The sequence below is a fragment of the Cnephaeus nilssonii genome (genome assembly GCF_951640355.1).
Source record: "Cnephaeus nilssonii genome assembly, chromosome: 7".
Lineage (NCBI taxonomy): Eukaryota > Metazoa > Chordata > Mammalia > Chiroptera > Vespertilionidae > Cnephaeus > Cnephaeus nilssonii.
This window is the reverse complement of record NC_137078.1, coordinates 102,876,511-102,901,434: the sequence shown is the minus strand read 5'-3', so window position 1 is coordinate 102,901,434 and position 24,924 is coordinate 102,876,511. Positions and strand designations below refer to the sequence as shown.

The following is a 24,924-nucleotide window of genomic DNA, read 5'->3' as shown; positions in this document are numbered from 1 at the left end:
ACACTTGGCCGACTTTTCACTTACGTCCGACATATTTGAGGCTCATCCGGGATCCAGAGAAGACCCCTTGTCCCCATAGCTCCAGGTCTGGTGAGCAAACAGGTGCGATGCCCACAGAGCCAGCTAAGCTCCGTTTTCCTCCTCGGCTCGGGAGCTAAAGGGTAAGTTCTCCTGGATCTGAGCTTCTGCTTTTGTGTTCTGAAATTTTCTGGGTTTTGTTCTTAGAGGGCTCTCTTTTTCTGTTTGCCTGAATTAATACGTGGCGGCTGGCACTGTCATTACTCTCCAGTTCTCGGTGAATCCAGGGTTTGGGGTACAAATACTACTACCAGATCACCAGAGTTCTTGCCCTCAGAATGAAGCCAAAGACAAAACAGAACAGAATTGACTTCACCAGGAAGAGGGGTAGCTGGAAACATTGAATTCCATGTTTCTCCAAAGCCCATGGCACCCCCAAGGAAAGGCATGGGTTCCTGAAGGCATCGTGGGCAGGGGGCCAGGCTGGGATGTCCCAGGAGCTGTGGTCAAGGCCTTCGACTTCATCCTACCAACAGTGGAAGCTCTTGAGGTGCTGATATCTGTATGAACTGACTACTGACCCGCCACTTCCTGGTCGGTTGTATCAGATGCTCTCTGGGTTAGTGACTGCCAGCCTCTGGTGGTATTTAAGTCACCTGACAGCGTGCTGCTCTCGTAGCTGTACCAGAGGAACAGATGCAGTATCACTGATCTGTTGCTAGTTGTCCCAAACTCTCACCGAACTAATGGTGGGAAAGGAGTAATTTCTTGTATGGAACCTCCAGCCAACAGCTTGTGGCTCTATCCCATCAGAGCCAGGCCCTGGGAAGGGAAATGGGTCCAGTGTTGCTGCCAATCCGCCCCCCCCCCCCCCGCCCCTGCTTCGTTGATGGAGATAAAGGCAGCTCCTCCACAGCAGTGCTTTGTGCTCACACCACACCAAAGGGCTCCTTGTATTCTCCACCCTGTTGCCCAGGAGCCATTTACTGAAGAGCGTGTGCATTGAGCACCTTATGCACATAGTCCAGCCCTGCACAAGGTGCAACAAGAGGGAACGAGACTCATCCCCAAGCCTCGAAATGCTTCCAGTCTAGTGGCCATCACCGCACACGGTGACAAGGGCCAGGAGGCGCTTCTTAGGCCAGTGCAGTGACTGGAGCCAGAAGGGATGTTGGCCTGCAGTGAGGATGGAGAAAAGTGGGCAGGTCACCAGGCAATAGATGGGCATGACCTGATGACTCTGGATGGGGGTTGGAGGTGGGTGTTGGGTCTGAGGAAAGAACCCAGAAGGAACTCCAGGAGGCTGCTGGCAAAGGATGATGGTGTCACCACAGGACCCAGCGTGGGAGCAAGAGTGGAGGGAAGCCCTGGCTGGTTTGGCTCAATGGATAGAGCGTCGGCCTGAGGACTGAAGGGTGCCAAGTTCGATTCCGGTCAAGGGCATGTACCTTGGTTGCAGGCACATCCTCAGTAGGAGGTGTACAGGAGGCAGCTGATCAATGTTTCTCTGTCATCGATGTTTCTAACGCTCTATCCCTCTCCCTTCCTCTCTGTAAAAAAAAAAAAATCAATAAAATATAAAAAAAGAATCTCAAATTATATTTATATTTAAAAAAAATAAATGTAAAAAAAAAGTGGAGGGAAGACAGCCCTGGCCATTTTTGCTCAGTGGTTAGAGCATCGGGCCAAAGGGTCAAGAGTTTGATTCTCAGTTGCAGGTTCAATCCCTGCCTCTGTCGGGGCTAGAGCGAGGAGCCAATCAACCAATCGATGTTTTTTCTCTCTCCCCTCCACGCTCTAAAAATCAATGGAAAGTATGTCTTCACTTCTTGGGTGAGGATTTAAAAAAAAAAAAAAAAGTGGGGTAAGACAGGGAAAAAATACAGGAGTCACCAGCAAGCAGTGAATGCTGCTATGGGCCGGCAGCGCCTGGAGGAGAGTGAGGGGGAAGCATGGTCCTTTGGGGTCCAGGGCTGACAGTATCCATTGGGTTCCAGGGTTCCAGGAGATGGGTTCCAGGAGATGGCTGATGAGAGCCATTGGTCTGTATTGAGACCATTCCAGAAGTGGAATGGTCTCAATACAGAGGCTGAGCGTGGAACCAGCTCCCCAGAAGGCAAAGGCGAAGTCCTGGCCCTGAAGCACAACACCCAACCAGGTCAGCCGCTCCCAGCCGACGCTAACAGGCCAGAGGTGGAGACCAGAGTGGGGCTGAGGAAGAACATACTCCAGAAGTGGAATGGTCTCAATACAGAGGCTGAGCGTGGAACCAGCTCCCCAGAAGGCAAAGGCGAAGTCCTGGCCCTGAGCAGGAGGGAGCACAGCCTACATCTCCCTAGGGCTGGCACAGCTGCTATGAACTATTGGTGGGGCGAGCATGCTGAGAACTTATTCCTGGGCTTGCCTCTGGACTCAAGTGGAGTATTTGGGGGAGGGGTCTTCCCAGGCGATCACCCATCCTTGGGGGCTAAGGTGAGTGGGACCAGAAGAGCCCCCTTGCCTGCTGCCCCTCCTGGCCTGGGGGACAAGGGAGGCAGCAGGGAAACAGGCTGGCACAGGGTCCCTGCTGGAAAGGCAGGAAGGAAGGGCAGAGGGCGAAGTCAAGCATAGGTACAGTCAGAGCGGGGCTGGGGGCCTTGTGTGCTAGATGGGCACCCAGAGCGCCAAGGGGAGCCAGGGTCAGAGTTCAGAGTCCTGGTGCAAACACCTCACTTTCAGGAGAGGATCCAAGGTTCCAAGAGGAAGGCACAAGCTTAATTGACCCCTCACCCTGGCAGCCGCTCCCACCACATGGAGGCAGAGCAGAGGTGTCTGCTTGATGCAGAGGACACAAGTGGAAAGTGGAAACGCTGACCAGCACACAAGCTTTATTGACACAATCGACAAGCGGTCGCTGGTCTGTCCCGAGGATAGACAGGCCTTTTCTCTCACGGTTACTGAAATAAGTAACACAACTACGAACCAAACTTAACCCATTCTTGGCAAAGGATTCTTAGCCCGTTTCAATTACGATCCGGGGGAAACGCCTCTTCCTACGAAACCAGCTGCAGAGGGCCGGTGTGTCAGTGTCCCCTCAGTGGTACTGCACCACTCTGGAAAATATGCCTTCCGGCTCCTTCCCGTCCCCCAAGGCAGCGGCAAATCCTTCCTCTCGCCTCCTTTTGGCCAAAGCAGCCAAGGATTTAAAAGTCTTTGGTTCATAGATGGCCAGGTCAGCCAGCACTTTCCTGTTGAGCTCCACCTGGCACTGTGAAGAGAAGTAGAGCCTGTTTCAGCATCAGAAATGTGTTTCTCTGAAGCGGAAGAGAATGCGCCGAGCTCCTAGTCCCAGCGCATAAGCTGGATCAACTCCTAGGAGCATGTCCTGCACGGCTTCAGGGCAGGCTCTGCCCTCAAAAAGGAGAGGAAGAGGGAGAGGTGAATCCCATCCAAGCAGGACACTGGAGGGTGAATGTGGACAGGAAGGGAGGGCTTCCGTGCAGGAGGTGACGGAGGGGAGGCTGGCATCCAGTCCTGATGCCAGAAAACCAAGGATCCTGCTTAGGGTCAGTGATCATCACCCAGACAGACGACTGTGGGCCTGGGGTCAGTTCCGAAGAGGAAGTGACAACTCCCATTTGCAAACGATGAAGTGAGACCCGAGGAGAGGAAGCAGGGACCCAAACTGGGCTTTCCCAATTCCCACAGACGGCCGAACCAAGTCGTCGGTAAAGTAAATCTGCAGGGGACTTCGGAAAACGGAGGCCTGGCCTGTGCGGCTCAATTGGTGGGGCACTGTCCTGTGCTGTGCACCGAAAGGCTGCCAGTCTGAGTCCTCGGCCCATCACAGCCCTAAGTGGTGGGCTTGATCCCCGGCAGGGGGCAGGCAGAGGCTGCCAATCAATGTTCCACTTTCACGTTTACGTTTCTCTCCCTCTCTTCTCTCTCTTTCTCTCAAATCAATAAGCCGGGAAGAGGGGAAGGGGGGGAGGGAGGAGGCTCAGTTGGTTGAGTGTGGTTGAGTGTGGTCCCATGCACCAAAAGGTTGCCAGTTCGATTCCTGGTCAGGGCATGTGCCTGGGTGGTAGGCTCAATCCTCAGCAGGGGATGTGCAGAAGGCTGCCAATCAATGATTCTCATCATTGATGTTTCTATCTCTCTCTCCCTCTCCCTTCCTCTCTGAAATCAATAAAAATATTTTTTTTAAAAAATGGAAAAAATACCCTCAGGTGAGGATTAACCAAAGTAAAGTAATAAAAAGCTTTAAAAAAAAAATACCAAGGACAGAAACTGGTACAAGATAGAAGCACAACACCCAACCCCTCAGGAAATAGCATAAACACCAAACAGAACAATTACCAAGATTTTGTGACACACCTTTACCCCCTTCAAGACATTTTTCCTCCTTACTGATTGTACTAGAGGCCTGCGGGATCAGGCTGAAACCGGCTCTCCGACATCCCCCGAGGGGTCCTGAATTGCGAGAGGATGCAGGCCAGGCCAAGGTACCCCACCGGTATACGATTGGGGCCAGGGAGGGATACGGGAGGTTAGCCAGCGAGGGTCTGGCTCAGCAGCAAGTTAACCTACCAGTTGGAGCATCTGCCCCCTGGTGGTCAGTGCACGTCATAGCAAGCGGTTGAGCAGCCTTAGCACATCATTAACATATTACGCTTTGATTGGTTAAACGGACTGGACAACTGGACACTTAGCATATTAAGCTTTTATTATATGAGTTTCAACTCTCTCCGCTGCCTCATCAGAACAAAAAACTGTGAAATTAAACTTTAAAGTTAAAGCCAAGTTTTTCTGCCTTTTTCCCTTGATGGGGAAATTCGTATTTGTGTCTTGTCCATTTCCAATTCTACCACCAGCAGGACAAGCGCAAAGCTCATGTGGGGAGTCCCTGAACTGACAGAACTCCACCCGGATAACAAATCAGTGTTCAGGTGCCGTGGGGTCACGCTAGTTGGACCGGTTTCCGCAGACATTCAACATCTCAACAGGACCACATCCTCAACCATACCTTAATTAAACTGCCAAGGAATGCTGGGTAATGCAGGCCGTGTTCCTGGGAAGCAGCTGTAATTCGATTAATCCAGAGCTGAAATTAAGAAAATATTGAGAAACTTAAGAACGAATTGTAGCCTTAGTCGGTGTGGCTCAGTGGATAGAGCGTCAGCCTGTGGACTGAAGGGTCCCGGGTTTGATTCCAGTGAAGGGCACATACCTAGGTCGCAGACGTTTCTGTCTCCCTGCCCCCCCCCCCCTCTAAAAATCAATGGGAAAATATCCGAGGGTGAGGATTAACAACAACAAAATAACTAATTGTACGTTACGCCCACACCTCCCAGCAGAGGTTCTGAAGGAGCTGCTGCTGTAGCAGTGCATAGGAGTCCGTGTCCCTATTCAGGCAAACAGGCTTCCACACCAACAGAAGCAAGCCAAGGCTGGTGCTCGCCCAATGCCAGCTTCTCTCAGTACGCAGGGAAGTGGGTGCAGTGAGGCTGAATTCAAACCCCTTTTAGGCACCGAGAACACAGCTGAACGAGACAAGCAGACTCGGCTCAGAGTATGGGAAGGATCCACGCGTGGAGTCACGGCAGGCAGCCACTGAGGTGCAGGCTACCTCAGGGAGAGCAGGGGGAGGGCACAGCAGGGCTGCAGGGAAGGAGGACCTGGCTGGCAAGGAGCGGCAGGGTGTTCCAGGGCAGGTGCGTGGAGGCTAAGGGGGAGGGGCGAGCCAGTGATGCAAACGCTTCTGAATGGCTCTGTTCTATTAAACAAGGGAAGCTCTCTCAGGCCGCTCTCGACTCGGTGTTAAGGCTCGAGTCCTCTTTCTTCCCCTACGTCAGTGGTTCTCAAGTTTGGCTGCGCATCAGAATTACCCACAGGCTTGTTAAAAGGGATTGCTGGGCCCCACCTCCAGTGCTTCTGCTGCAGGTGCACGGGGAGCCCAAGACTCTACACGTCTACCAAGTTCCCACCAGGCGCTGCTGCTACACAGGGACCTGCCCTGGGAACCCCTGCTGCTCTGTGGCAGCAAACGCAAGGGTGCTACCAGGCACTGCTCTCAACTCTTCACAGCACATTCCAACAGGTGCACAGCTGGGTCTCTCCCGGGGGCGGGGGGCTGCACCCCCTCTATCCCATGCTGACAAGACCCAGAGGGGGAAACAACAGAACTGGGATGCAGAGACCACTCTGCAGACTCACAAGCATGGACAGGTCATTGTGCGGGGACCAAACCTGCGGTTCGTGAAGCGTATCTGACATTAAAAGGACAGGCCCGGCAGGCGTGGCTCAATGGTTGGAACCAGGAGGTCATGGTTGGATTGTCTGAGTTGCAGGAGGCAGCCCATCAATGGTTCTATCTCTCCCTCTCCCTTCCCTGAAATCAATAGAAATATATATACATATGTGTATGTATTTTAAAGGGTCAGAATTACACCCCACCCCTCTATTTATTCAGCCCATATTTACAGAGTGTTACTGATCTGGACCCTGGGTCACAGCGTTCAACAGCAGAAAGATCCCCTATGAAACCTACGTTCTAGTGGGGGCAGGGAGCGAGCAATAAACAACTAACCAAGTAAAACACATGGTGCGTTGGATGCTGAGTTCACGAGGGCGCTGAGCTGCGCTGGCCTGAGAAGGTGGCACTTCTCAGAAACCCAAGTGCAAACTGCTTGGGAGGGAGCAGGCGAGAGGGCGGTGGGGTGGGGGTGGTCGGGGACCAGACCAGTGACCACGTCGGCTGGGCTCGGCCTTTCCTAACGAGTGGGGTGGGACGGGAAGCCCCACGGGGCTTCAGATGGAGGGGAGCTGAGAAGCGGACACAGGGGGCTGGTAGGGCGGAGAAGGGACACTGGCCAGGCGGCTCCTCCGCTGCCGCAGGCGGGAGTTGGCGGTGCGGGCACGAGACCCTGGCCACCGGTCCTGCGGGATTTGGGGTGAGAGGTGTGAGAACGAGAAACAGGCCTGGAGAACGGTGCTGAGGCTTCCGCCTCAGCGGCAGGGGGACCGGGTCTGGCTGCAGCCTCCGCCGGTCCCGCGGGAGGGGAGGGCGGGGGCCAGGCCCCTCTGCCAGGGGTGGACGCCGGGCCCCCGGGGTCCAGGCTCACCGTCCTCAGGATCCTCCTCTTCTGTCTCCGGGCTTTCGTGCATTTCACAAACGCTCGGATCACAGCCCGGACGGCCAGCCGGTAGCAGCGGTTCTTCCTCCCCCGGAAGTGCTGGGTCAGAAAAAACGGGAGAGGAGGGTTGTCGGCGGGGTCCGCGGGCTCCCGGGGCGCGCGGGGGCGAGGGGCGGGCGCGGCCAACTCACCCGCGCGTGCTTCAGCACCTCCTGCACCCGCCAGTAGCGGTCGGTGACGCGGCTGCGCAGCCAGAGCTGCGTCGTGAGGAAGACCATGGTGCCCAGCTGGCGTCCCCCGCTGAAAGACGCCCGCGCCGCGCCGCACCGCCCGAGAGCTTCCGGGTCAGCGGCCCGCCGGGAACTTCCGGGGCACCGCGCATGCTCCCCGGCCCTACCGCCGCCTCGCTTTGGTGCGCATGCTCGGGTGCGGCGGGCCCCGGTGCGCGCGCAGCCTCCTGGGTCTCTCCGCCCCTCCCGCCCCCCCACGCCTGGCTGTGGGCGTGGACTCCAGCGGTAGGGGCGGTGCAGCAGCAAATGCCGCCCATCCGCCACGCGTGGGCCTTCCTTGTGCCCTGCGGAGGTTAAAGGGCCGGTGCAGGCCGCCGCTGCGGGAGCCCGGGACGCCGGCGGGAATCAGCAGGGCACCAAGCCCACGGGGACGGGGCGGGGCGTGGCTGCCCGGGGACAGGGTTTCCTTTCGCGGGATGACACGTTCTGCCACTGGGTAGTGGGGGCGGCTGCATAAGCTGTGAAAGTCCTAAACGCCACAGCATTGGACCCTTTAAAATGCTTAAACTGGTAAATTTTACGTTCTGCGTATTTTACCATGAAAAAATAGTGAGGGGGCAAAAAGTAAGTGCAATTTCTTGATAATGTTTTCTTTGGGTGTAATTCTTAAATTCTAGGAAAGTTGCAACACTAGTTGAAGGAATTCTGTAATATGTTCTCCCCAAATGCACCAACTGCTTACATTTTGCTCCATTTCTTTCTTTTTTTAAAAAATATTCTTTTATTGATTTCAGAGAGGAAGGGAGATGGAGAGAGAGAAAAACATCCATGATGAAAATCATTGATTAGCTGAGCCCACAACCTGGGCATGTGCCCTGATTGGGAATTGAACTGGCGACCTCTTGGTTCCTGGATTGACGCTCAACCGCTGAGCGACACTGGCCAGACAAAAAACTATACTTTTAAATTGAATAAAGGCAATGATTTTTTGAGGGCAGAGGGTGGGCAGTCAGAGACAACTGTCTGTTTCAAGGGTTTGGGGTGGGGGGCAGGGTTTCCCTTATGGAGATGGCTGAGTGGCAACAGGGAGAGATTTTTATTACATTTCCTGAGTGGAGGGGACATGCCAGGGCCCACAGTGCCAGAGAGAGACCAGTACCAGTGAGGAGGCAGGAGTGGGGAAGGGGGGGTTCAGGCAAGAGCCTTTACTGGGTTCCAACAGGAAAGGCAGTGCCGGGCAGGGAAACCTCTTGGGACTGGCTTGTTGGATCATCCCTGTGGGCCTTGCTGCATAGGGGCCACCTCCAGCTGTCTGGTACCTGCCCCGGTGATTTGGGTGGGGAATATTAGCTGGGTGTGTGGGCTCTGGATCGCAGGGGAGCTGTAAACAACGGTGGCCAGGGGTTCAGCCCTGACATGAATGGGTGCAAATCGACAAACGCCAACTCGAAGATAGCACAGTAAGAGCACCCCCAGAGACAGAGAGAGCGGCTGAGGGTGACACCCCCACGGTGGACAGACAAAGGGCTGACCATCAGGCTGTGGTCAAATCTATGGCCACGAGTCAGTCTCTACCAGAGAATGTGGAGAAGGCTGGGACTGCAGAGGCGATGTGCCCCTGGGAGTCAGTGTCGGCTTCTATTCCAGGAACTCTTGTCTGTGCTCCCCTCCACCCAGGCAGGTCTCCGCTCAGAAGCGGGGATCCTGGCACACTCCCAAGGCCGTGGGAGCCAGGAGCCTCCTGTCCTGCGCTGTGCGGCTCAGGGCACGCCCCCCCCCCCCCGCCCCGCCCCGGAGCTGTGTGCCCCTGGCAGTCATTCTTGTTTTTGTTTTTTTAATCTACTTTTATTTATTTCAGAGAGGAAAGGAGAGGGAGACGGATAGAAATATCAGTGATGAGAGAGAATCATTGATTGGCTGCCTCCTGCAGACCCCACACTGGGGATCAAGCCCCCAACCCGGGCATGTGCCCTGACCAGGAAATCGAACCGTGTCCTCCTGGTTCATAGGTCGATGTTGACCCAGTGAGCCACACCAGCCGGACCCTAGCAGTCATTCTGCTCTCTGCCAAGGGGAGGTTTTGCCCAGGACAGGCCCTCGTCGGCCACTTGGTCCTGCGTCACCTCACCCCACGGCGTTCTCAGGGCAGGGCTGGCCCCTCGGCTCAGCAAAAGCTCGGCGGTGGGGCTGTGGCCACGCTCCACCGCGAGGTGCAGGGGTGTGGAGTGGAGCCAGCCCGTCGCGTTGACCTGTGCGCCCCTGTCCAGGAGATGGCTGGCGACGTCCACGTGGCCGCTCCGAGCAGCGTGGTGCAGGGGGGTGAGGCCCAGTGCGTCCCGAGCATCCACCTCCGCTCCCCGGGCTGCCAGCAGCTGGGCGGCAGACAGGTGTCCACCAGCGGCAGCCCTATGGAGGGCAGAGCGTCCGTGCCTGTCCCTGAGGCTGGGGTCTGCCCCGTGGTCAAGCAGAGTCTCCATGTCCTGGAAGAGGAGGGGAGGACAACACAGGGGCCGCCCCGCCATTTGCCTGACCCCCACCTCACCGGGCCTGGGTCACCTAACGGCCTCTTTCTCGTCACTGCTTCCCAGCTGGTAAGGGTGCCAGCCCCTACGGTACCTGGAGGGCTCTGCTTAGAGACTAACACTTGTCCCCCTCGTTGTCCTTAGACACAATTCAACACTTGGCCCAGCGCCACGGGTCAGTGGTTGAACCTTGACCTGTGAACCCGGAGGTCACGGTTCAATGCCTGGGTTGTGGGCTCCGTCCCCAGTGTGGGGCCTGCAGGAGGCAGCCAATCAATGATTCTCTCATCATTGATGTTTCTATCTTCCTCCCTTCCTCTCTGAAATCAATTTATACATTTATTTATTTATTTATTTATTTTTTAAAATCCTCACCTGAGAATATTTTGCACCTGAGGATATTTTGCCATTAATTTTTAGAGAGAGTGGAAGAGAGAGGGAAAGACAGAAACATCGATGCATTGATTGGTTGCCTCCTGCACGAGCCATGACCAGGGACCAGGCCGGGGAGGAGCGTGCAACCCAGGTGCTTGCCCTTGACCGGAATCGAACCCAGGACCCTATGGTCCAAAGGCCTATGCGCTATCCACTGAGCCACACCGGCCAGGGCAATAAAAAAGTATTTAGAATAAATTTGGAGCACCCGGCCAGGGGTCCTGGCCAGGGGTCCTCCCCAAGCGTCCCTGAGATGGTCGCAAACCCGAAGCAAACTCCAGGCTGCACTCAGACCCCAGACCCTCCTGGCCCCTCCCGCCCTGAAGCCTCGGACCACTAGTGAGGTCCCTCCTCCTCCTCCTGCCCCAGGAGTCCACTCTGTCCGCGCCCTCCCCGCACCCGGGGTGGATGCCTGGGGCAAAGGCCGCTTCCCCACACCGCCCTGCCCTGTCCATTGGGGGCGAGGCCCCGACGTACCTGCCCGCGGCCCAAACCCGCAGCGATGCTCAGCGCGGTGGCCCCCGCGCCGTCCCGGGCGTCCACGTGCGCGCCCACCGCCAGGAGGAGGCGCAGCGCCTCCGCCCGCCCGGCCGCGGCCGCCACGAGCAGGGCGCCATCCAGGCCCGCGCCGCGCGAGGCCAGCAGCTCCAGCACCGGCAGCCGCCCGCCCGCCGCCGCCCAGTGCGCCGCCGTCCAGCCGCGCGCGTCCGCCGCCTCGGCGCCCGGGCCCGGCGCGCCCAGCAGGAGCCCGGCCAGCAGCGTGCGGCCCAGCGCGGCCGCCCCGTGCAGCGGCGTCAGGCCGGCCCCGGAGCGCGCCGCCGTCGGGGCCCCGCGCTGCAGCAGCAGCTCCGCCACCCGCGAGCGCCCGCGCCAGGCGGCCTCGTGCAGCGGCGTGCGCCCCGCAAGGTCGGCGGCCCCCACCTGCGCCCCGCGCTGCAGCAGGAGCCGCACCAGGGGCGCGTGGCCGCGCAGCACGGCCAGATGCAGCGGGGTCCTCCCCGCGCTGTCCCTGTGGGCGTGGGGGCTGCGTGAGCGAGGGTGGGGCGGCCGGGGAGTAAGACCCCGTCTTGCCCAGCCCGGTGAGGGGGCCCCCTGCCCTGCCACCCAGCTCAGCGCAGGGACCTGCTGCTTTACCCACGAGGGAACCCCCTACATCCGGTCAGGTGCTCGCACCCCTCCCTGCGCTGCCCTGGGGCTCACCTCTCCTCCACGCTGGCCCCCTGCCGCAGCAGCTGGGTTGCGAGGCCTAAGTGACCCGTCCACGCAGCCTGCAGCAGGCGCCCCTGGGCCTGTGGGACACCGGGCCCCTCTGCCCCTGTCCCCAGGGCCTCCTCCGAGCCCAGCTCTATCCATCTGAGTTCCTGCTCGGCTCCTGCGTCTGGGAGGTCCTGCTGCCCGGGCTCTGAGGGCCCAGGACTCACCTGGGAAGAAAAGGAATCCTGTATGGACGCTGGAGGCCCGAGCCAGGCCCAGCCTCCCCTGTCCCCAGGCCAGCATGAGCCCCCCTTATGTTCTCCCCCGGGAACCAGGCCACCAGCTAGGCTTGGCTCTCAGTTACCCCCGGAGGGAGCCTGCCCAGGGATTCGGGGGTCCTCTCCATGTGGGTCCTGGCCCAGCCACAGCCTGGTGAGTGGGCCCCTCAAGAAACTCCTCCTGAAGGTGTGAAGGTGGGGGTGTGGGCTCAGGAGGGCTGGAGGCTAGAGCTGCAGTTGCCCGTGTGTGTGGTGTGTGGTGTGGGTGTGTGGTGTGTGTGGTGTGTGGTGTGTGTCGGGGAGGGGTGCCTCCTGGGCCAGGTGAAGGGCCGCTCTCCACACTGGTTACCCAGAAACTTAAGGAGAGGCCCTGCCTGGCTGCCACAGCCCCCGCCCCAGCACCCTCCTCCCCTGCCAACTGCCGGTGCCCCCCCCCCAACCCAGACAAAGGCCAGGCAAGCAGGAGCACGCCCATGGACTGAGCTCCTCCAAGGAGCACAGCCTCTGATGTGCCAGGACTTGCCCTCCCTCAGGCCCTGCCCCTCACCCGCCTCCTGTGATGCTGCCTGAGACCACCCACCTCGGGGCTGGAGCTTTGCCTCCCGCCTGATTCCAGGAGGTGGACGGGATGAGGTGGGACCCTTCCCTCCCATGCCAGGCGACCTGGGTAAGGGTATCTGGGGTAGGAATCGCCTTGAGATGTCGGGTCCGTGGAGGCTGTGACGGCAGACTGCTGGGCAGGAGAGGGAGGGAGCCAGGCTACGGGAGCATTTTTAAAATATGTTTTTATTGCTTTCAGAGAGGGAGAAGGCGAGAGAGAAACATCAACGATGAGAGAGAATCATGGATCGTCTGCCTCCTGCACGCCCCACACTGGGGACTGAGCCCTGAACCTGGGCATGTGCCCTGACCAGGAATCGAACCGTGACCTCCTGGTTCAGAGACCGACACTCAACCGCTGAGCCACGCGGGCCGGGCCAGGGAGCATTTCTATGACAGGAGACTAGAAGCATCTGGAACTGGTGCTGCAGGAAGGGGCCTGTGTGAGGCCTGTAGGACAGGTCACTTTGATTCTAGGGTAGATGGGCCAGGTGGGAGCTGGCCCTGCCTAATCCCCGGGAAGGCCACCTGTCCAGGGTCCCGAAGGAGAAGGACGTGAGCCAGCTGCTCTGTGACTGTCCACCAGGAGGCAGCACAGCTTTGGGGCTGTTGCTCCCACCCCAGCCCCCACCCTCAGGCTCCCAAGGATGAGGTGTCATGTGGGCCCTGTCCTGCCCCCCCCCCACACCCCCAAGAGGAGCAACAGAGCCTTGCCCCTCCCCCACCTCCCTCGAGAGCAGCCCTTTGCAGGTACCGGGTCCCAAGGGTGGGTCTCCAGGCAAGAGGCTGAGGGGCCCAGTCTCAAGCCACAGGGACCCCACCCCATGATCCCCAGTCACTCGGCTCAGATATCACCACCCCAGAGGGGCCCTCCAGCCTGACCACCGATCTGACCCTGTTTTATTTTCTTCCTAGCACTTACCCCTCCATGAAAGAATCTGTTTGATTTTTAATATCTGCCTTCCTCTCCCAGGACGAAAGCCCCTTGCGGGCACGTCACCCAGGCTGGCAGGTTCAGGCCGTAACGCAGCCAGCACTCGGGGTGGGTTCAGACACTTCGCTGCGCGAGTCGCCAGAAAAAGCAAGGGCAGCAAAGGCGTCAGCTCTCTGCGTCCCTGTCCCACAGGGTCACACCGAAAAGAACGGGCCAGCCCGGCGTGGCTCAGTGGTTGAATGTCGACCTGTGAACCAGGAGGTCCCGGTTCAGTTCCCGGTCAGGGCACATGCCCGGGTTGCAGGCTCCATCCGCAGTGTGGGGCGTGCAGGAGGCAGCGGATCAATGATTCTCTCTCATCATTGACGTTTCTATCTCTCTCTCCCTCTCCCTTCCTCTCTGAAATCCATAAACAAAATGTATTTAAAAAAAAGAACGGGCCAGACCATGGGCCACACCAGGGGGAGGGGGCGGAGAGAGTGCACCCTGTTGTTGAGGATCCACTACTTGCTGCCTGGGGCCCAGTGGGCGGTCCCGTACCCGGTCAGAGCCAGGGGAGCCTGGGAATGCCTCCTGGCAGGCTTCCCACGTTCTGCCACGGCCTCTGTGGGTTCATGCAAGGGCGTCAGGGCACGCACACACCGCCATTCCCTCTGTCGGCCTCAATCACGGCTGAGTCCAGGGCCTAGAGCAGTGCCTGGCACCCTGTGTTTGTACATGACTAACCTGTGGAGCGGGTGGGGCCAGAAGGAGATGAGACAGGTACCCTCGCCGCCGTCTGTACTCTATCCAAACCATTTGCAGCATTTTTTAAAAAAAATCCTTGCCCGAGGATATTTTCCCATCTATTTGTAGAGAGCGTGGAAGCAAAAGGGAAAGACAGAGGAAAATGTTAATGTAAGAGAAACACGTGGATTGGTTGCCTTCTGCACGTGCCCCAGCGAGGGCCCGGGACCGGGGAGGAACCTGCAACCCAGGTACATGCCCTTGACCGGAATTGAACCTGGGACCCTTCGGTCTGCAGGCTGAGGGTCTGTCCACTGAGCAAAACCGGCCAGGGCCATTTGCAGCATTTTTAACCCCACATCACTGTCTGATGAAATGAATAGTTCCTATAAGATCCTGACTGTGTGAGCTGTGCTTGTGCCTGGGGACAGGGCGTGGCAGGAGCTTCTGGGGAGCTGCTGTTGTCCTGACGGGGCCTGTGGCAGGCAGGCCTGTGTTCCTTAACGGTGCCCCCCCCCCCCCCGCCACGTCACGGTCACCTCCCCACTCTAAGGCGTCTGAAGGGAGATGGTGGCCCGGGAGGCCTGGCACAGGGAAGGAGAAAAGTTGGCGGGGAGAGGTGGCTGCGGAGGCGGCAAAGGGGGATGTCGGTGCCCGATGCCGTGGCCTCCGGTTCAGCTGACAGACAACCTGCTCAGTGGCTCAGGTGGCTGCTCGATAAGCAAGGGAACCCTGGGGTTCCGGGAGGCGGTGGGAGTATGTTAGTGAGGTTTGGGGACATTCGTTGGGGTTTTTGGAAGGGCCGGGAATGCTTTTTCTCCCCTTCAAATGACGGAATCCAGCCCTAGCCAGTTTGGCTCCGTGGATAGGGCATCGGCCTGCGGACCGACGGGGCCCGGGTTCGATTCTGGTCAAGGGCAGGTGCCTCGGTTGCAGGCTCCTCCCCTGCCTGGGGCCCTGGTCGTCGGGGTGTGTGCAGGAGGCAAGCAATCAATGTGTTTCTCTCACATCCATGTTTCTCTCTGTCTTTCCCTCTCTCTTCCCCTCTCTCTAAAAGTCAATGGGAAAATATCCTCGGGTAAGGATTAAACAAATAAAGAAATGACGGAATCCGTGACCCCAGTTTCCTGGAGGGATTGGACTGCGGCACAAGGACACCTGCGTGGTGGCTGCTGTCACTGTGAGCCACTGTGTGCCGGGTCCCACGCGTCCTCTCCGAGGACTAGGGCGTAGGCACCCAGCCTCTCCCATGTTTACTGAGGCTGAGCGGGGCCAGGTTTGGAATGAAGGGACCAGCAGGAACCAGGGCCGGGAAGTGGGGTCCTTGGAGACCCCAGCTCCTGATGGGGCAGTTATCATAGCCAAGACCTATGAAATGACGTCATTGTCGGGGTGGGGGGAGCTGCGGGGGAGGGCGGGACCAGAAGGGAGGAGGGCCCCTGTGCCAGGCCATGTCTTGAGCAAAGCACAGCCCACAGGAGCTGGCCACAGAGGCTGGCCAGGGCCGGAGCTGCAGGCACCTGGCAGACAGAGGCCCTGCCTGGCCGTGGGGAAACTGAGGCAGTGGTGTGGCCCTGGGGACGGCTGGTCAGGGCTGGACCTTCCTGGCCCAGGGTCCTGCCCTCCAGTTGGGTCAGGTCTCTGGTTGCCGAGGTCTGAGAAGGGGTCGGACCCGAGGACCTCGAGTGACCCCAGGGGCCTCGGTCGCTGTCTGACCACTGCCGGGAGCCCACCGGGCCCTGCCTGTGAGAGCATGAGTGAGCAGGAGAGGGAGACGGAGGAGGATGAGGGCGGGGGCCCGTCCGACACGGCACCCATGCTGGCCCGAAGGCGCCGGGACCGCAGGGAGGGACCCTCAGCCCTGCTGCTGCCCGGCCGGGTGCTGGCCGCGCTCCTGCTGCACCTGCTGCTGCCCGGGACCGTGTTCCTGCTGGTGCTGATGCCGGCGGCCGCCATCATCTACCTGGGATTCCTGTGCCACTCCAGGGTGAGCTGGGCCCTCGGGGGTGGGTAGGGGGGCACAGGCTGGGAGTCCCGGGGCCTGGGGTCCCGTGGGAGCTCAGGGCACTGGGCCTGAGGTGAGTCTTCCCCCTTGTCCCCAGACACAGTGTGCCCCTCCCCCGAGAGCCCTTCTTCGGCCAGCCCCTCCCCCGTTGGCCACAGCAGAAGAAGAGCCTTTGTTCCCACTGTGGGGACAGCTCTCTCCCCTCCCCTGAGGCCCCAGCCTTGTACCAGGGGCCACCAGGGCCTGGGCAGCTGAGCAGGGTGGGAGGAGGAGAGGGCTCCAGGAAGAGAAGATGATGTCAGAGCCCCCTCCCCACCCCTGACCCCCACACACACAGCCCCTGGCAGAGCCCTCCTGCCCTGGGCTGGGTGTCCCCATGTGCAATGGGCTGTGGCTTGGTCCCGGGCAGGGAGGGTGTAGGCAGATGAGCCCCTGTGTCCCTTTCTATAGGCATAAGGCAAGGGAGGGCGACCGAACGTGGGGTCGCTAAAGGGAAGGTGGCACCAGCTGACACCCACAGGTTCGGGCTCCTGGTCAGATGCCGGCACAGAGAAGGGTCCTGGGGGAGCAGTGTGTGTGGGCTGGGGAAGCGGGGGTCGGGCAACAGCGGGGAGGGGTGGGAATTCTCTGAGCCTCCCCTCAAGAGATTCCTACTCTGGCCGTTTGCCGCGTGGACTCCGGTAAATGGGTTCCTGAGCTCCCTTCCTTGACGGAGAAATGACAGGCCCCCAGCAAGCCTCAGCACGGACCCCACTAGACCTCAGGCCCCGCCCCGTCCACCTGCTGCCTGGCCCCGCCCACCCACCTCCATCCAGACCCCGCCCCTCCATCCAGACCCCGCCCCTCCCCTGCTGCCTGGCCCCGCCCCGCCCCATCCAGGCCCCGCCCCTACTAACCACTGCTCCTGGTCCCGCCCCTCCATCCAGACCCGCCCCTCCCCTGCTGCATGACCCCGCCCCACCCATCTAAGCCCCGCCCCTCCTGACCTCCCGTCCCGCCCCCAGGTCCACCCGGCGCCCAGCCCCACGTGCCGCGCGCTGCTCACGGACCGCGCCTCCGCGACGCTCATCGTGCTGGGCTTTCTCTCGCTGCCGCTGCTGCTGGTGCTCGCCTCGGCCGCCCGCGCCCGCTTGGCCCGGTGCCTCCGCCCGCTGCTGCCGCCCCCCATTTGGACCCGTGGACCCGGCCGCCATCCAGGGTCCAGCGACGGGGAGCGGGAGGAACGCCACCCCGAAGGGGAGGAGCAGCTCTGCGCCTGGGTGTGACCCCAGAGGCCCTCCAAAGGACCCGAGACCTCCAAATCCCGGGAGGCCCCCGAACCTCCGAATCCTTGGTGACCCCCCATAAGTTGGCCCCAGGCCGGCGAGCTCGTGGTCTGCGCCCAGGTCCGGCGGGGAAATCGCGTGCGTGCCTCGGGCTCCTGCGCGCTGCTCCGAGCGGCCGCGAGATGGCACTCGACTCCCCGGGACGGGTCAGCCCTCCCCGCCCCCCGCCGCTGGCACCCTCTCCGGCACCCCTGCGGCAGGGCTGAGAAGCCCTCAGGGGGCGGGATGGCTCTCAGGGAGGGGCACGGGGCCGGGCTCCCAGAAAGGCGGCCTCCCTGGCTTCGGCCACTGCGGCCCCAGGTCTGGTCAGCCAGGGGCCTCCCGCGAGTTTGAGGTGAGACCTGCAAGCTCCACCAGGAGCTCAGCGATGGCCAAGCACCGCCCGGGCTGCAAGGCTCAGCCTGTGACCGGGTCAGAGTTCAAACTGAGACCAGGGTCAGGGCTCAGCCAGTGCCCAGGGTTAGCATTTATTATTATTATTAATTATTATTATTATTATTTTACACTTTCTCCTTCACTTGGAATGGTTTCTTTCATTTATGACCCTGACCCTTGGCCATGGCCCTTGATACAAACGAGGGTACACATTCTTTTTTTGAAAAACTGAAATATGAAAAGTGAGACAGCGATTATGATTCGTCAGAGCAGACTCACTGAAGTGGGAGTTTTCTGGCAATAAATGCGTCCTTGGAGTCCTTTCCTTTGATCCCTGGAGCCACCTTCATTTCTTCCTTTCCTGAAACTTTTCTGTTCAATTCCTTCTGACACACCTCGCGGCATAGCAGCACTCCGCCAGTACCTCCGGCGAGCGTTTAGACGGCACCGAGTGCGGGCAGTCTGTTCTCTGCATCACTGCAACGTCCTCTGGGTCTGCTGCATTCCGTTCTCTGCTTGGAGCTTGTTCCCAGGTACGGCGATGTTCTTGACGACCCACTCGGTGTACACGGTGTTTCCCATTCCTAGGGATCATATATTTCTTTTTTTTTAATATATTTTTATTGATTTCAGAGAGGGAGAGGGAGAGAGAGAGATAGAAACATCAATGATGAGAGAGAATCACTGATTGGCTGCCTCCTGCATGCTCCCCACTGGGGATCAAGCCCCAAACCTGGGCATGTGCCCTTGAGAGGAATTGAACCCGGGACCTTTCAATTTGCAGGCTGACGCTCTATCCATTGAGCCAAACCGGACAGGGCGGCATCATATGTTTCATAGTTCTGGGGAATTCTCAGCCAGTATCCCGTGAGCTCTGCCTCTCATTCATTGTACATGTTCTTCTTGGGGAAAGCGTCTCCTTTGACCTCTATGTCAATTCATCTCCCTTGTATTTTTTTTTAAATATATTTTATTGATTTTTTACAGAGAGGAAGAGAGAGGGATAGAGAGTTAGAAACATTGATGAGAGAGAAACATCGACCAGCTGCCTCCTGCACACCCCCTACTGGGGATGTGCCCGCAACCAATGTACATGCCCTTGACCGGAATCAAACCTGGGACCCCTCAGTCCGCAGACCGACGCTCCATCCACTGAGCTAAACCGGCCTCGGCTCCCTTGTATTTTTTAAAAAATATATTTTTATTGATTTCAGAGAGGAAGGGAGAGGGGGAGAGAGATAGAAACATCAATGATGAGACAGAATCATGGATTGGCTGCCTCCTGCACGCCCCACACTGGGGATCGAGCCTGCAACCCAGGCATGTGCCCTGACTGGGAATCCAACCGTGACCTCCTGGTCCATGGTTCATAGGTCGTCGCTCAACCACTGAGCCACGCCTCTTGTACTTTCCATCTCAGTGTGTCTCTGTTGCCTTCTGGGCAATTCCTCCCACGCCCTCTTCCAGCTCAGATGCACTGGCTGTGTCTAATCTGCCGATGCACTCATCCATTTCATTTAAATGACTATTCCTAAAAGTTATACTTGCTTCCTTTTCAGATCTGATCATTTTTAAATATATATATTTTATTGATTTTTTTACAGAGAGGAAGGGAGAGCCAGAAACATCGATGAGAAACATCAATCAGCTGCCTCCTGCACACCCCCCACTGGGGATGTGCCCGCAACCAAGGTACATGCCCTTGACCGGAATCGAACCTGGGACCCTGAGTCCGCAGGCCGACGCTCTGTCCACTGAGCCAAACCGGTTAGGGCAAATCTGGTCATTTTTGATGGTCCCTTGGCGGCATGCTTGGGGGAGTTGGCTGTCATTTTACAGCCTGCACCTAACAATGCCGTGTGTTGGTTGGCCTTTGGGGCTCTAACTTTGTTACGTGTTGTTTCTGCAGCTGCTTCCCTCCAGGGAGGACTCCCTCTGGGAGGCAGGCCAGCTGGGCCGGTCAGGGTCCCGGTGGGTGGCCCCTGCGCAGTGCGCACTGGCTCTCGGACTGCAGGGTGGCTCTCCGACCCTGTGTCCAGAGAATCCTCTGCTTCCCCATTTGCTTTCCGGCACTTTCCTGGGCCTCTGCTCCCTCTTCTCCTGTTTATCCTCTTGCAGTGTTTAATTCTGGAGGGACCTCGGGGCTATTTACTTCTTTGTAAGCCCAGCAGTGCATTAAAAATGTGCACTTGTTGTAATCCGTCCAGCGTCTGGTCGTAGCCGAAAGGCCTTTTAAAGGATGGAGCTCGCCACCCTGCCAGCTGGACTCCGCCTGTGACCGGCAGGGTCAGGTCTCAGAGGCTTCCAGAGAGCGGGGCTGGTGGTTCAGGCCCTGACCAGAGTCAGGGCTCATTCCGTGGCCTTGAACGGAGCCCGCGGAGGCTGGCCCGGAGCCAGCAGGAGCCCTCAGGGGAGGGTTCCAATTGTCTGTGCGCAGCTCTGATGCGGTTGCCAGTCAGACAGGAGCCTGGCCGGCCGCCCGGCTGCCAGGAGAACTTCCCGTGGTCCAAGGCCGCCTTCCTTCCCCTCCTGCCTGGGGCTGGGCTGGCTCTGGCCCGGCGTCTGGGAGGAGGACTCTCCTGAGGATAGGCCTGGCCCTGGAGTCATCAAACAACAGCTGGGCCTGGGGGGTGGGGAGCTCAGCTGCCTGAGCCCTCGGGTCCCTAAGGAGGGTCCCCGTGTCCCAGGCCAGCCCTGAGCCCCAGAGAAGTCCCGCCTCAGCCCCCGTTCTGCCCCACCCGCTCACCAAAGACACCTGTGAGGGGCTGTGAGAGGTTCACAGAGGGGTCAGGGGTCTGCTTTTTAAAATACATATACACTGAGTGGCCAGATGATGATGATCTCTGAATGCAGAGATATATATATTAGAGGCCTGGTGCATGAATTCATGCATGGGTGGGGTCCAGCCAGCCTGGCCAAGGGGAGGGGACATGGGCGGTTGGCCAGCCTGCCTGCTGGTCAAACTCCTGGTCGAGGGGACAATTTGCATATTAGCCTTTTATTATATAGGATATACACTGAGTGGCCAGATTATTATGCGTTCAGAGATCATAATAATCTGGCCACTCAGTGTATATTTCATTGCTTTTTTAGAGAGAGAGGAAGGGAGAGATATAGAAACTCGATGAGAGAGAAACATCATTGATCAGCTGCCTCCTGCATGCCCCCCCACAGGGGATCGAGTCCACAACCTGGGCATGTGCCCTGAGTGGGAATCGAACCGGGGCCTCTTGGTTCCTGGCTCGATGCTCAACCACTGAGCCACGCCGGCTGGGCTAGGGGTCTGCTTTTAGAGGGCCAGCTGTCAGGGACATTGGGACACTGGGTGCTGGGGGCCAAGGGCTGGCCCACCAGCCAGAGAGAACCAGAAACAGGCCCCGGGCCCGGGGAGGGCTGAGGAGGACCAAGATGCTCTTCTTTATCTGCCACATTTGGACAGGTTCCTGGTAAGGGGTTGGGGGGTGGGGGAGCTGGGCTAAGGGGAGGCAGGGTCCTGCCCTCTAGCACAAGGCTCCTCCTCCTCAAGGCCCATCATTGAGACAACCTATCCCTACCCTCCTATCCCTCTGCCCAGGCAGGACCAACCCCACTGGATCCCAGAGATCTCTGCCTCTAACCCTTTGCCCAGCACCATGCCCATGACGGACGCCCCTCTTTCAGGGCCTCAGCCCCCCAGGCTGAGCCCCCAGCCTCTGCTTCCCCCCCCGCCACCACCAAGAAAGCTACTTCAGCCCAGCTGGTGTGGCTCAGTGGTTGAGCATTGACCTATGAACCAGGAGGTCAGTTTGATTCCTGGTCAGGGCACATGTCCGGGTTGTGGGCTTGGTCCGGAGGAGGGGGCCTTGCAGAAAGCTGCCGATCAATGATTCTCTCTCATCGTTGATGTTTCTCTCTCCCTCCCCCTTCCTCTTTGAAATAAATAAAAACACATTAAGAAAGAAAGAAAGAAAAAAGCCCCCATCTCAGCCTGGAATGGCCCATTCACCCCCACCCAGTGCCCCTCAACCCACCCAGGGGCCCAAACTCCACGGGAAGCAAGTGCTCTGCTACCGGGTGGGTCAGGGGGAGGCCCCACTGGCAATGCCAGCTCTTCCCCACCCAGGTGCCCAGGCCCTGCCCTGGCTGTGGAGCTCCACACACCTGTGTGTGCGTGTGTACACGCATATGTGCATTGTGTGTGTGTGCGTGTATATGTGCATTGTGTGTGTGTGTGTATGTGCATTGTGTGCGTGTGTGCATGTTCTGGCTTGTGCCTGTGCAAATCTATCCCATCCGCCTCCCCTCACACCCTGGACTGGGGATGGGAGCCGTTGTCTCGACCCCACAGGCGTGGAGACTGTGCAAGGTTCCCTGACCTGCCCGAGGTCATGTATTCATGCACAAAGCATTTCCGGGGAGCTGAGGCGTTGGCAGGCACACCCTCAGACAGCCGAGGTGCGGCCAGGAGGGGTCCGGGGACCGGGCCAGTTCCGTCCCTCCAGCCTGTACCCAGGTATGAGCCCTGCCCTCACCCAGGCATGTGGGCCAGGCAAGGGGTGATGTGCAGGAAGTGAGCTGGGGGGGGGGGGGTGGCGGTGGGCTGGGTAGAGTGGGGAGGGACACACTGGCTTCTACCCCCAGGGTTCCACTGGCTGCTCGAGTAATGAAATAGACATGAGACAGGGGAGCAATAGGAAATACCCAAGTTCGAGACACACATGTGCATGAGAAGCCTGCATACATGCGAGTCAGACCCCACATGCACGAGAGGACCAGAGACAGAAACGAACGTGGGCATATAAGGCATCCTGAGCCCGGCCGGCGTGGCTCAGTGGTTGAGCGTCGACCTATGAACCAGGAGGTCAGGGCACATGCTCAGGTTTCGGGCTTGGTCCCCAGTGGGGGGCGTGCAGGAAGCAGCAGATCCATGATTCTCTCTCATCATTGATGTTTCTATCTCTCTCCCTCTCCCTTCCTCTCTGGAATCAATAAAAACATATTTTTTTAAAAAAACACACACATCCCGACGGGCCAGAGGCTGACCGTGTCTCACTCTGGGCGAGGCCCCTGAGTCAGTCCCCCCAGGCAGTGAGGGGCGGCGCCCAGGTTCCTCTTGAGCCTGAGGCTACCGGTTCCTTCAGCTCCAAACAACCTGCACTCCACGGAGGCACATCGGGGTGTGAGCTGGTCCGGACCCCTCAGTAGTAACAGGCAGAGTCTGGCGCTGGCTCTGCGGTCTAAGGCCCCTGCCCTCTGGGCCCCACTCCCACCTCTGGGGAGTCCCTCCCTGCTCTCTCCTTCCCCAGGCAAGCCTGTCCGGACCCTGCCTGGGGCAGGGGCAGGGGGCAGGGGTCACCTCCCTGTAACAGAAGGTTCCAGCAGAGGGAACCAAAGGGGGGGTTGGGGGGGGCACCTCGGGAGGACCCCACTGTCAGTTCCCTGCACAGGCTGAAAACCCAGGAGCCGTCTGGATGCCTGCCTTCCTCTCTGCCGCCCACCCCTGCCCAGTAAGCCCTACGTCTGGCAGCGGCTACCCAGGTGTCTCCTTGGAGGCCTCGCTTCAGCCCCACCCTCCCCCCGGACCCTGGCTGCCCATGAAGGCCCTGCACCCCTTGTCCTCTGTTTCTGCCCCCCAGCCCTCCTTACTGCTCTCACACACCTGCCTGCCGCAACCCCAGGGCCTTAGCACTTCCCGTAGCTCCTGCCTCCGGGTCTGACATGGCCACCCTCCCTAGTGGGAATTTTTGCTTCTGACCTGGAGGTGCTGGGAGGACAGGGACTGGGCCCAGGACTTGCGTGTCCCTGTTGTAGGCGATGGGAACGGCGCCAGGAGTTAGGCCCGTGGAGTCAGACCGGACCTGGCACTTGAGTTCTGGCTCGGAAACACTTCAGAACCAAGACTCAAACTGTGAGCGAACATTTACTTGGAAAATCAAAGAGGTAAAAGAAGTCATTTTTATAAAAAATGGGCTTAGGAAACAACTGACAGAGGTAAGGGAGACATGAGGGGGAAACGGTAATGCGCCCCCTCATAGGGGCTCCCAGCTGCGCCCCAGGGAAGGGCAGGAGGGGAGAGACAGGGAAAGGCCAGGGGGGTCCTCTGTCCTAGGACTTAGGGTGGGGATGTCAGGGGAGGTCCCGGTGGCCTCTGTGCCTGGCCCCACGTCCTGCTCCGATCCTGTCTGCAACTGCCGGCCTCATCCCCACCTGCCCATGGCCCGGCTCAGCATCGAGGATGGGTGAACGCTGATGGAGGTACCCACCCCATGCTCAGGCTGCCCACCCCACCAGGCAGGGGGACTGAGTAGGGGTCAGTCTAGGGCCACAGGGTGCAGGCCTGGGCTCCTGGGGAGTGAGAGGCTGGGACCTGCAGACCCCAGAGAGGCCCTCAGGCCCTGGCACGTCCCTGACCACGGCCAGGCCGGTTGAGACTAGAAGAATGTGTGGGTGGGGCAGCTGGGTGGGCTCGGGAGGGGCTTCTGGGCCCTGCTGCTCTCTGCTGCTGCTCCCGGGGTCCCATGGTCCCACTCACTGCTGAGGGGTGAGGTCAGGGGGCCTTGGCTTGCCCCACACCCCAGATCCAGGCCCAGGGCAGCCGCCCCCCTCTGCTGTTTCTGTTCCCACCTCCTATGTGTGGGTAGATACAGCAACCACGATAAACAGCTGAAGGCGGCACCCCTACAGGGCGGGGGCACCCCTACAGGGCGGGGGCAGAGCCCAGGCCCATCTGCCCAGCAGAGAGCCCTAGGCTGGGGTCAGGGGTGAGGTCAGAGGCCCCGGCAGCTGCCCTTTTCCTTGGGGTCAACATGACCACAGTGCGCTGGGCACAAAAGGCCCTTCTTCTCCGCAGAGGCCTGGACTGTGCGGAGGAGGGAGGCTCTCCGACCCACTGGGTGGGGGCAGGGCGGGCGGCGCCTGCGGGGCCGCGGCCCTGGGTTCCCGGAACCCTGTCCACCTGCCTGTGGGCAGACAGGGGTGGGCGAGCTCTGGGAAGTGATGCCTGGGGGCTCCCAGCTGGGCCCAGGTCATGACACCAGGACTGAGCAGGGCCGGGCTGGGGCAGGGAGAGGCCTAGGGGCCAGGGCCTGCTGGTCTTGGAGCCTCTGATCTCCCCTGCCCCTCCTGCCCCGGGGCCGCCCGCCTCAGAGAGGAGCCTTCCGGACCATTCTATTTGTGCTTCCTCTGGCG

At 59.3% G+C, this 24,924-nt stretch overlaps 3 protein-coding genes across 3 annotated transcripts; 1 reads left to right on the top strand and 2 right to left on the bottom strand.

The window, feature by feature from the left end:
• Positions 1-2,863: 2,863 nt before the first annotated feature.
• MRPL20 (mitochondrial ribosomal protein L20) lies at positions 2,864-7,461 on the bottom strand. The gene is made up of 4 exons (XM_079776394.1): positions 7,325-7,461; positions 7,122-7,232; positions 5,024-5,101; positions 2,864-3,265 (listed from the first exon to the last, which is right to left on the bottom strand). The coding sequence occupies exons 1-4, from the start codon at positions 7,409-7,411 to the stop codon at positions 3,092-3,094; spliced, it is 450 nt and encodes a 149-aa protein (XP_079632520.1). The 5' UTR covers positions 7,412-7,461; the 3' UTR covers positions 2,864-3,091.
• A 1,947-nt stretch (positions 7,462-9,408) lies between these two features.
• Positions 9,409-11,920, bottom strand: ANKRD65 (ankyrin repeat domain 65; the record flags this gene model as incomplete). Its single annotated transcript, XM_079778041.1, has 4 exons — positions 9,409-9,843; positions 10,798-11,329; positions 11,521-11,741; positions 11,879-11,920. 4 exons carry the CDS (start codon positions 11,918-11,920, stop codon positions 9,409-9,411), a joined length of 1,230 nt encoding a protein of 409 aa, XP_079634167.1.
• A 3,803-nt stretch (positions 11,921-15,723) lies between these two features.
• Positions 15,724-17,463, top strand: TMEM278 (transmembrane protein 278). Its single transcript, XM_079778042.1, has 2 exons — positions 15,724-16,039; positions 17,062-17,463. Exons 1-2 carry the CDS (start codon positions 15,806-15,808, stop codon positions 17,320-17,322), a joined length of 495 nt encoding a protein of 164 aa, XP_079634168.1. The 5' UTR covers positions 15,724-15,805; the 3' UTR covers positions 17,323-17,463.
• Positions 17,464-24,924: the final 7,461 nt, after the last annotated feature.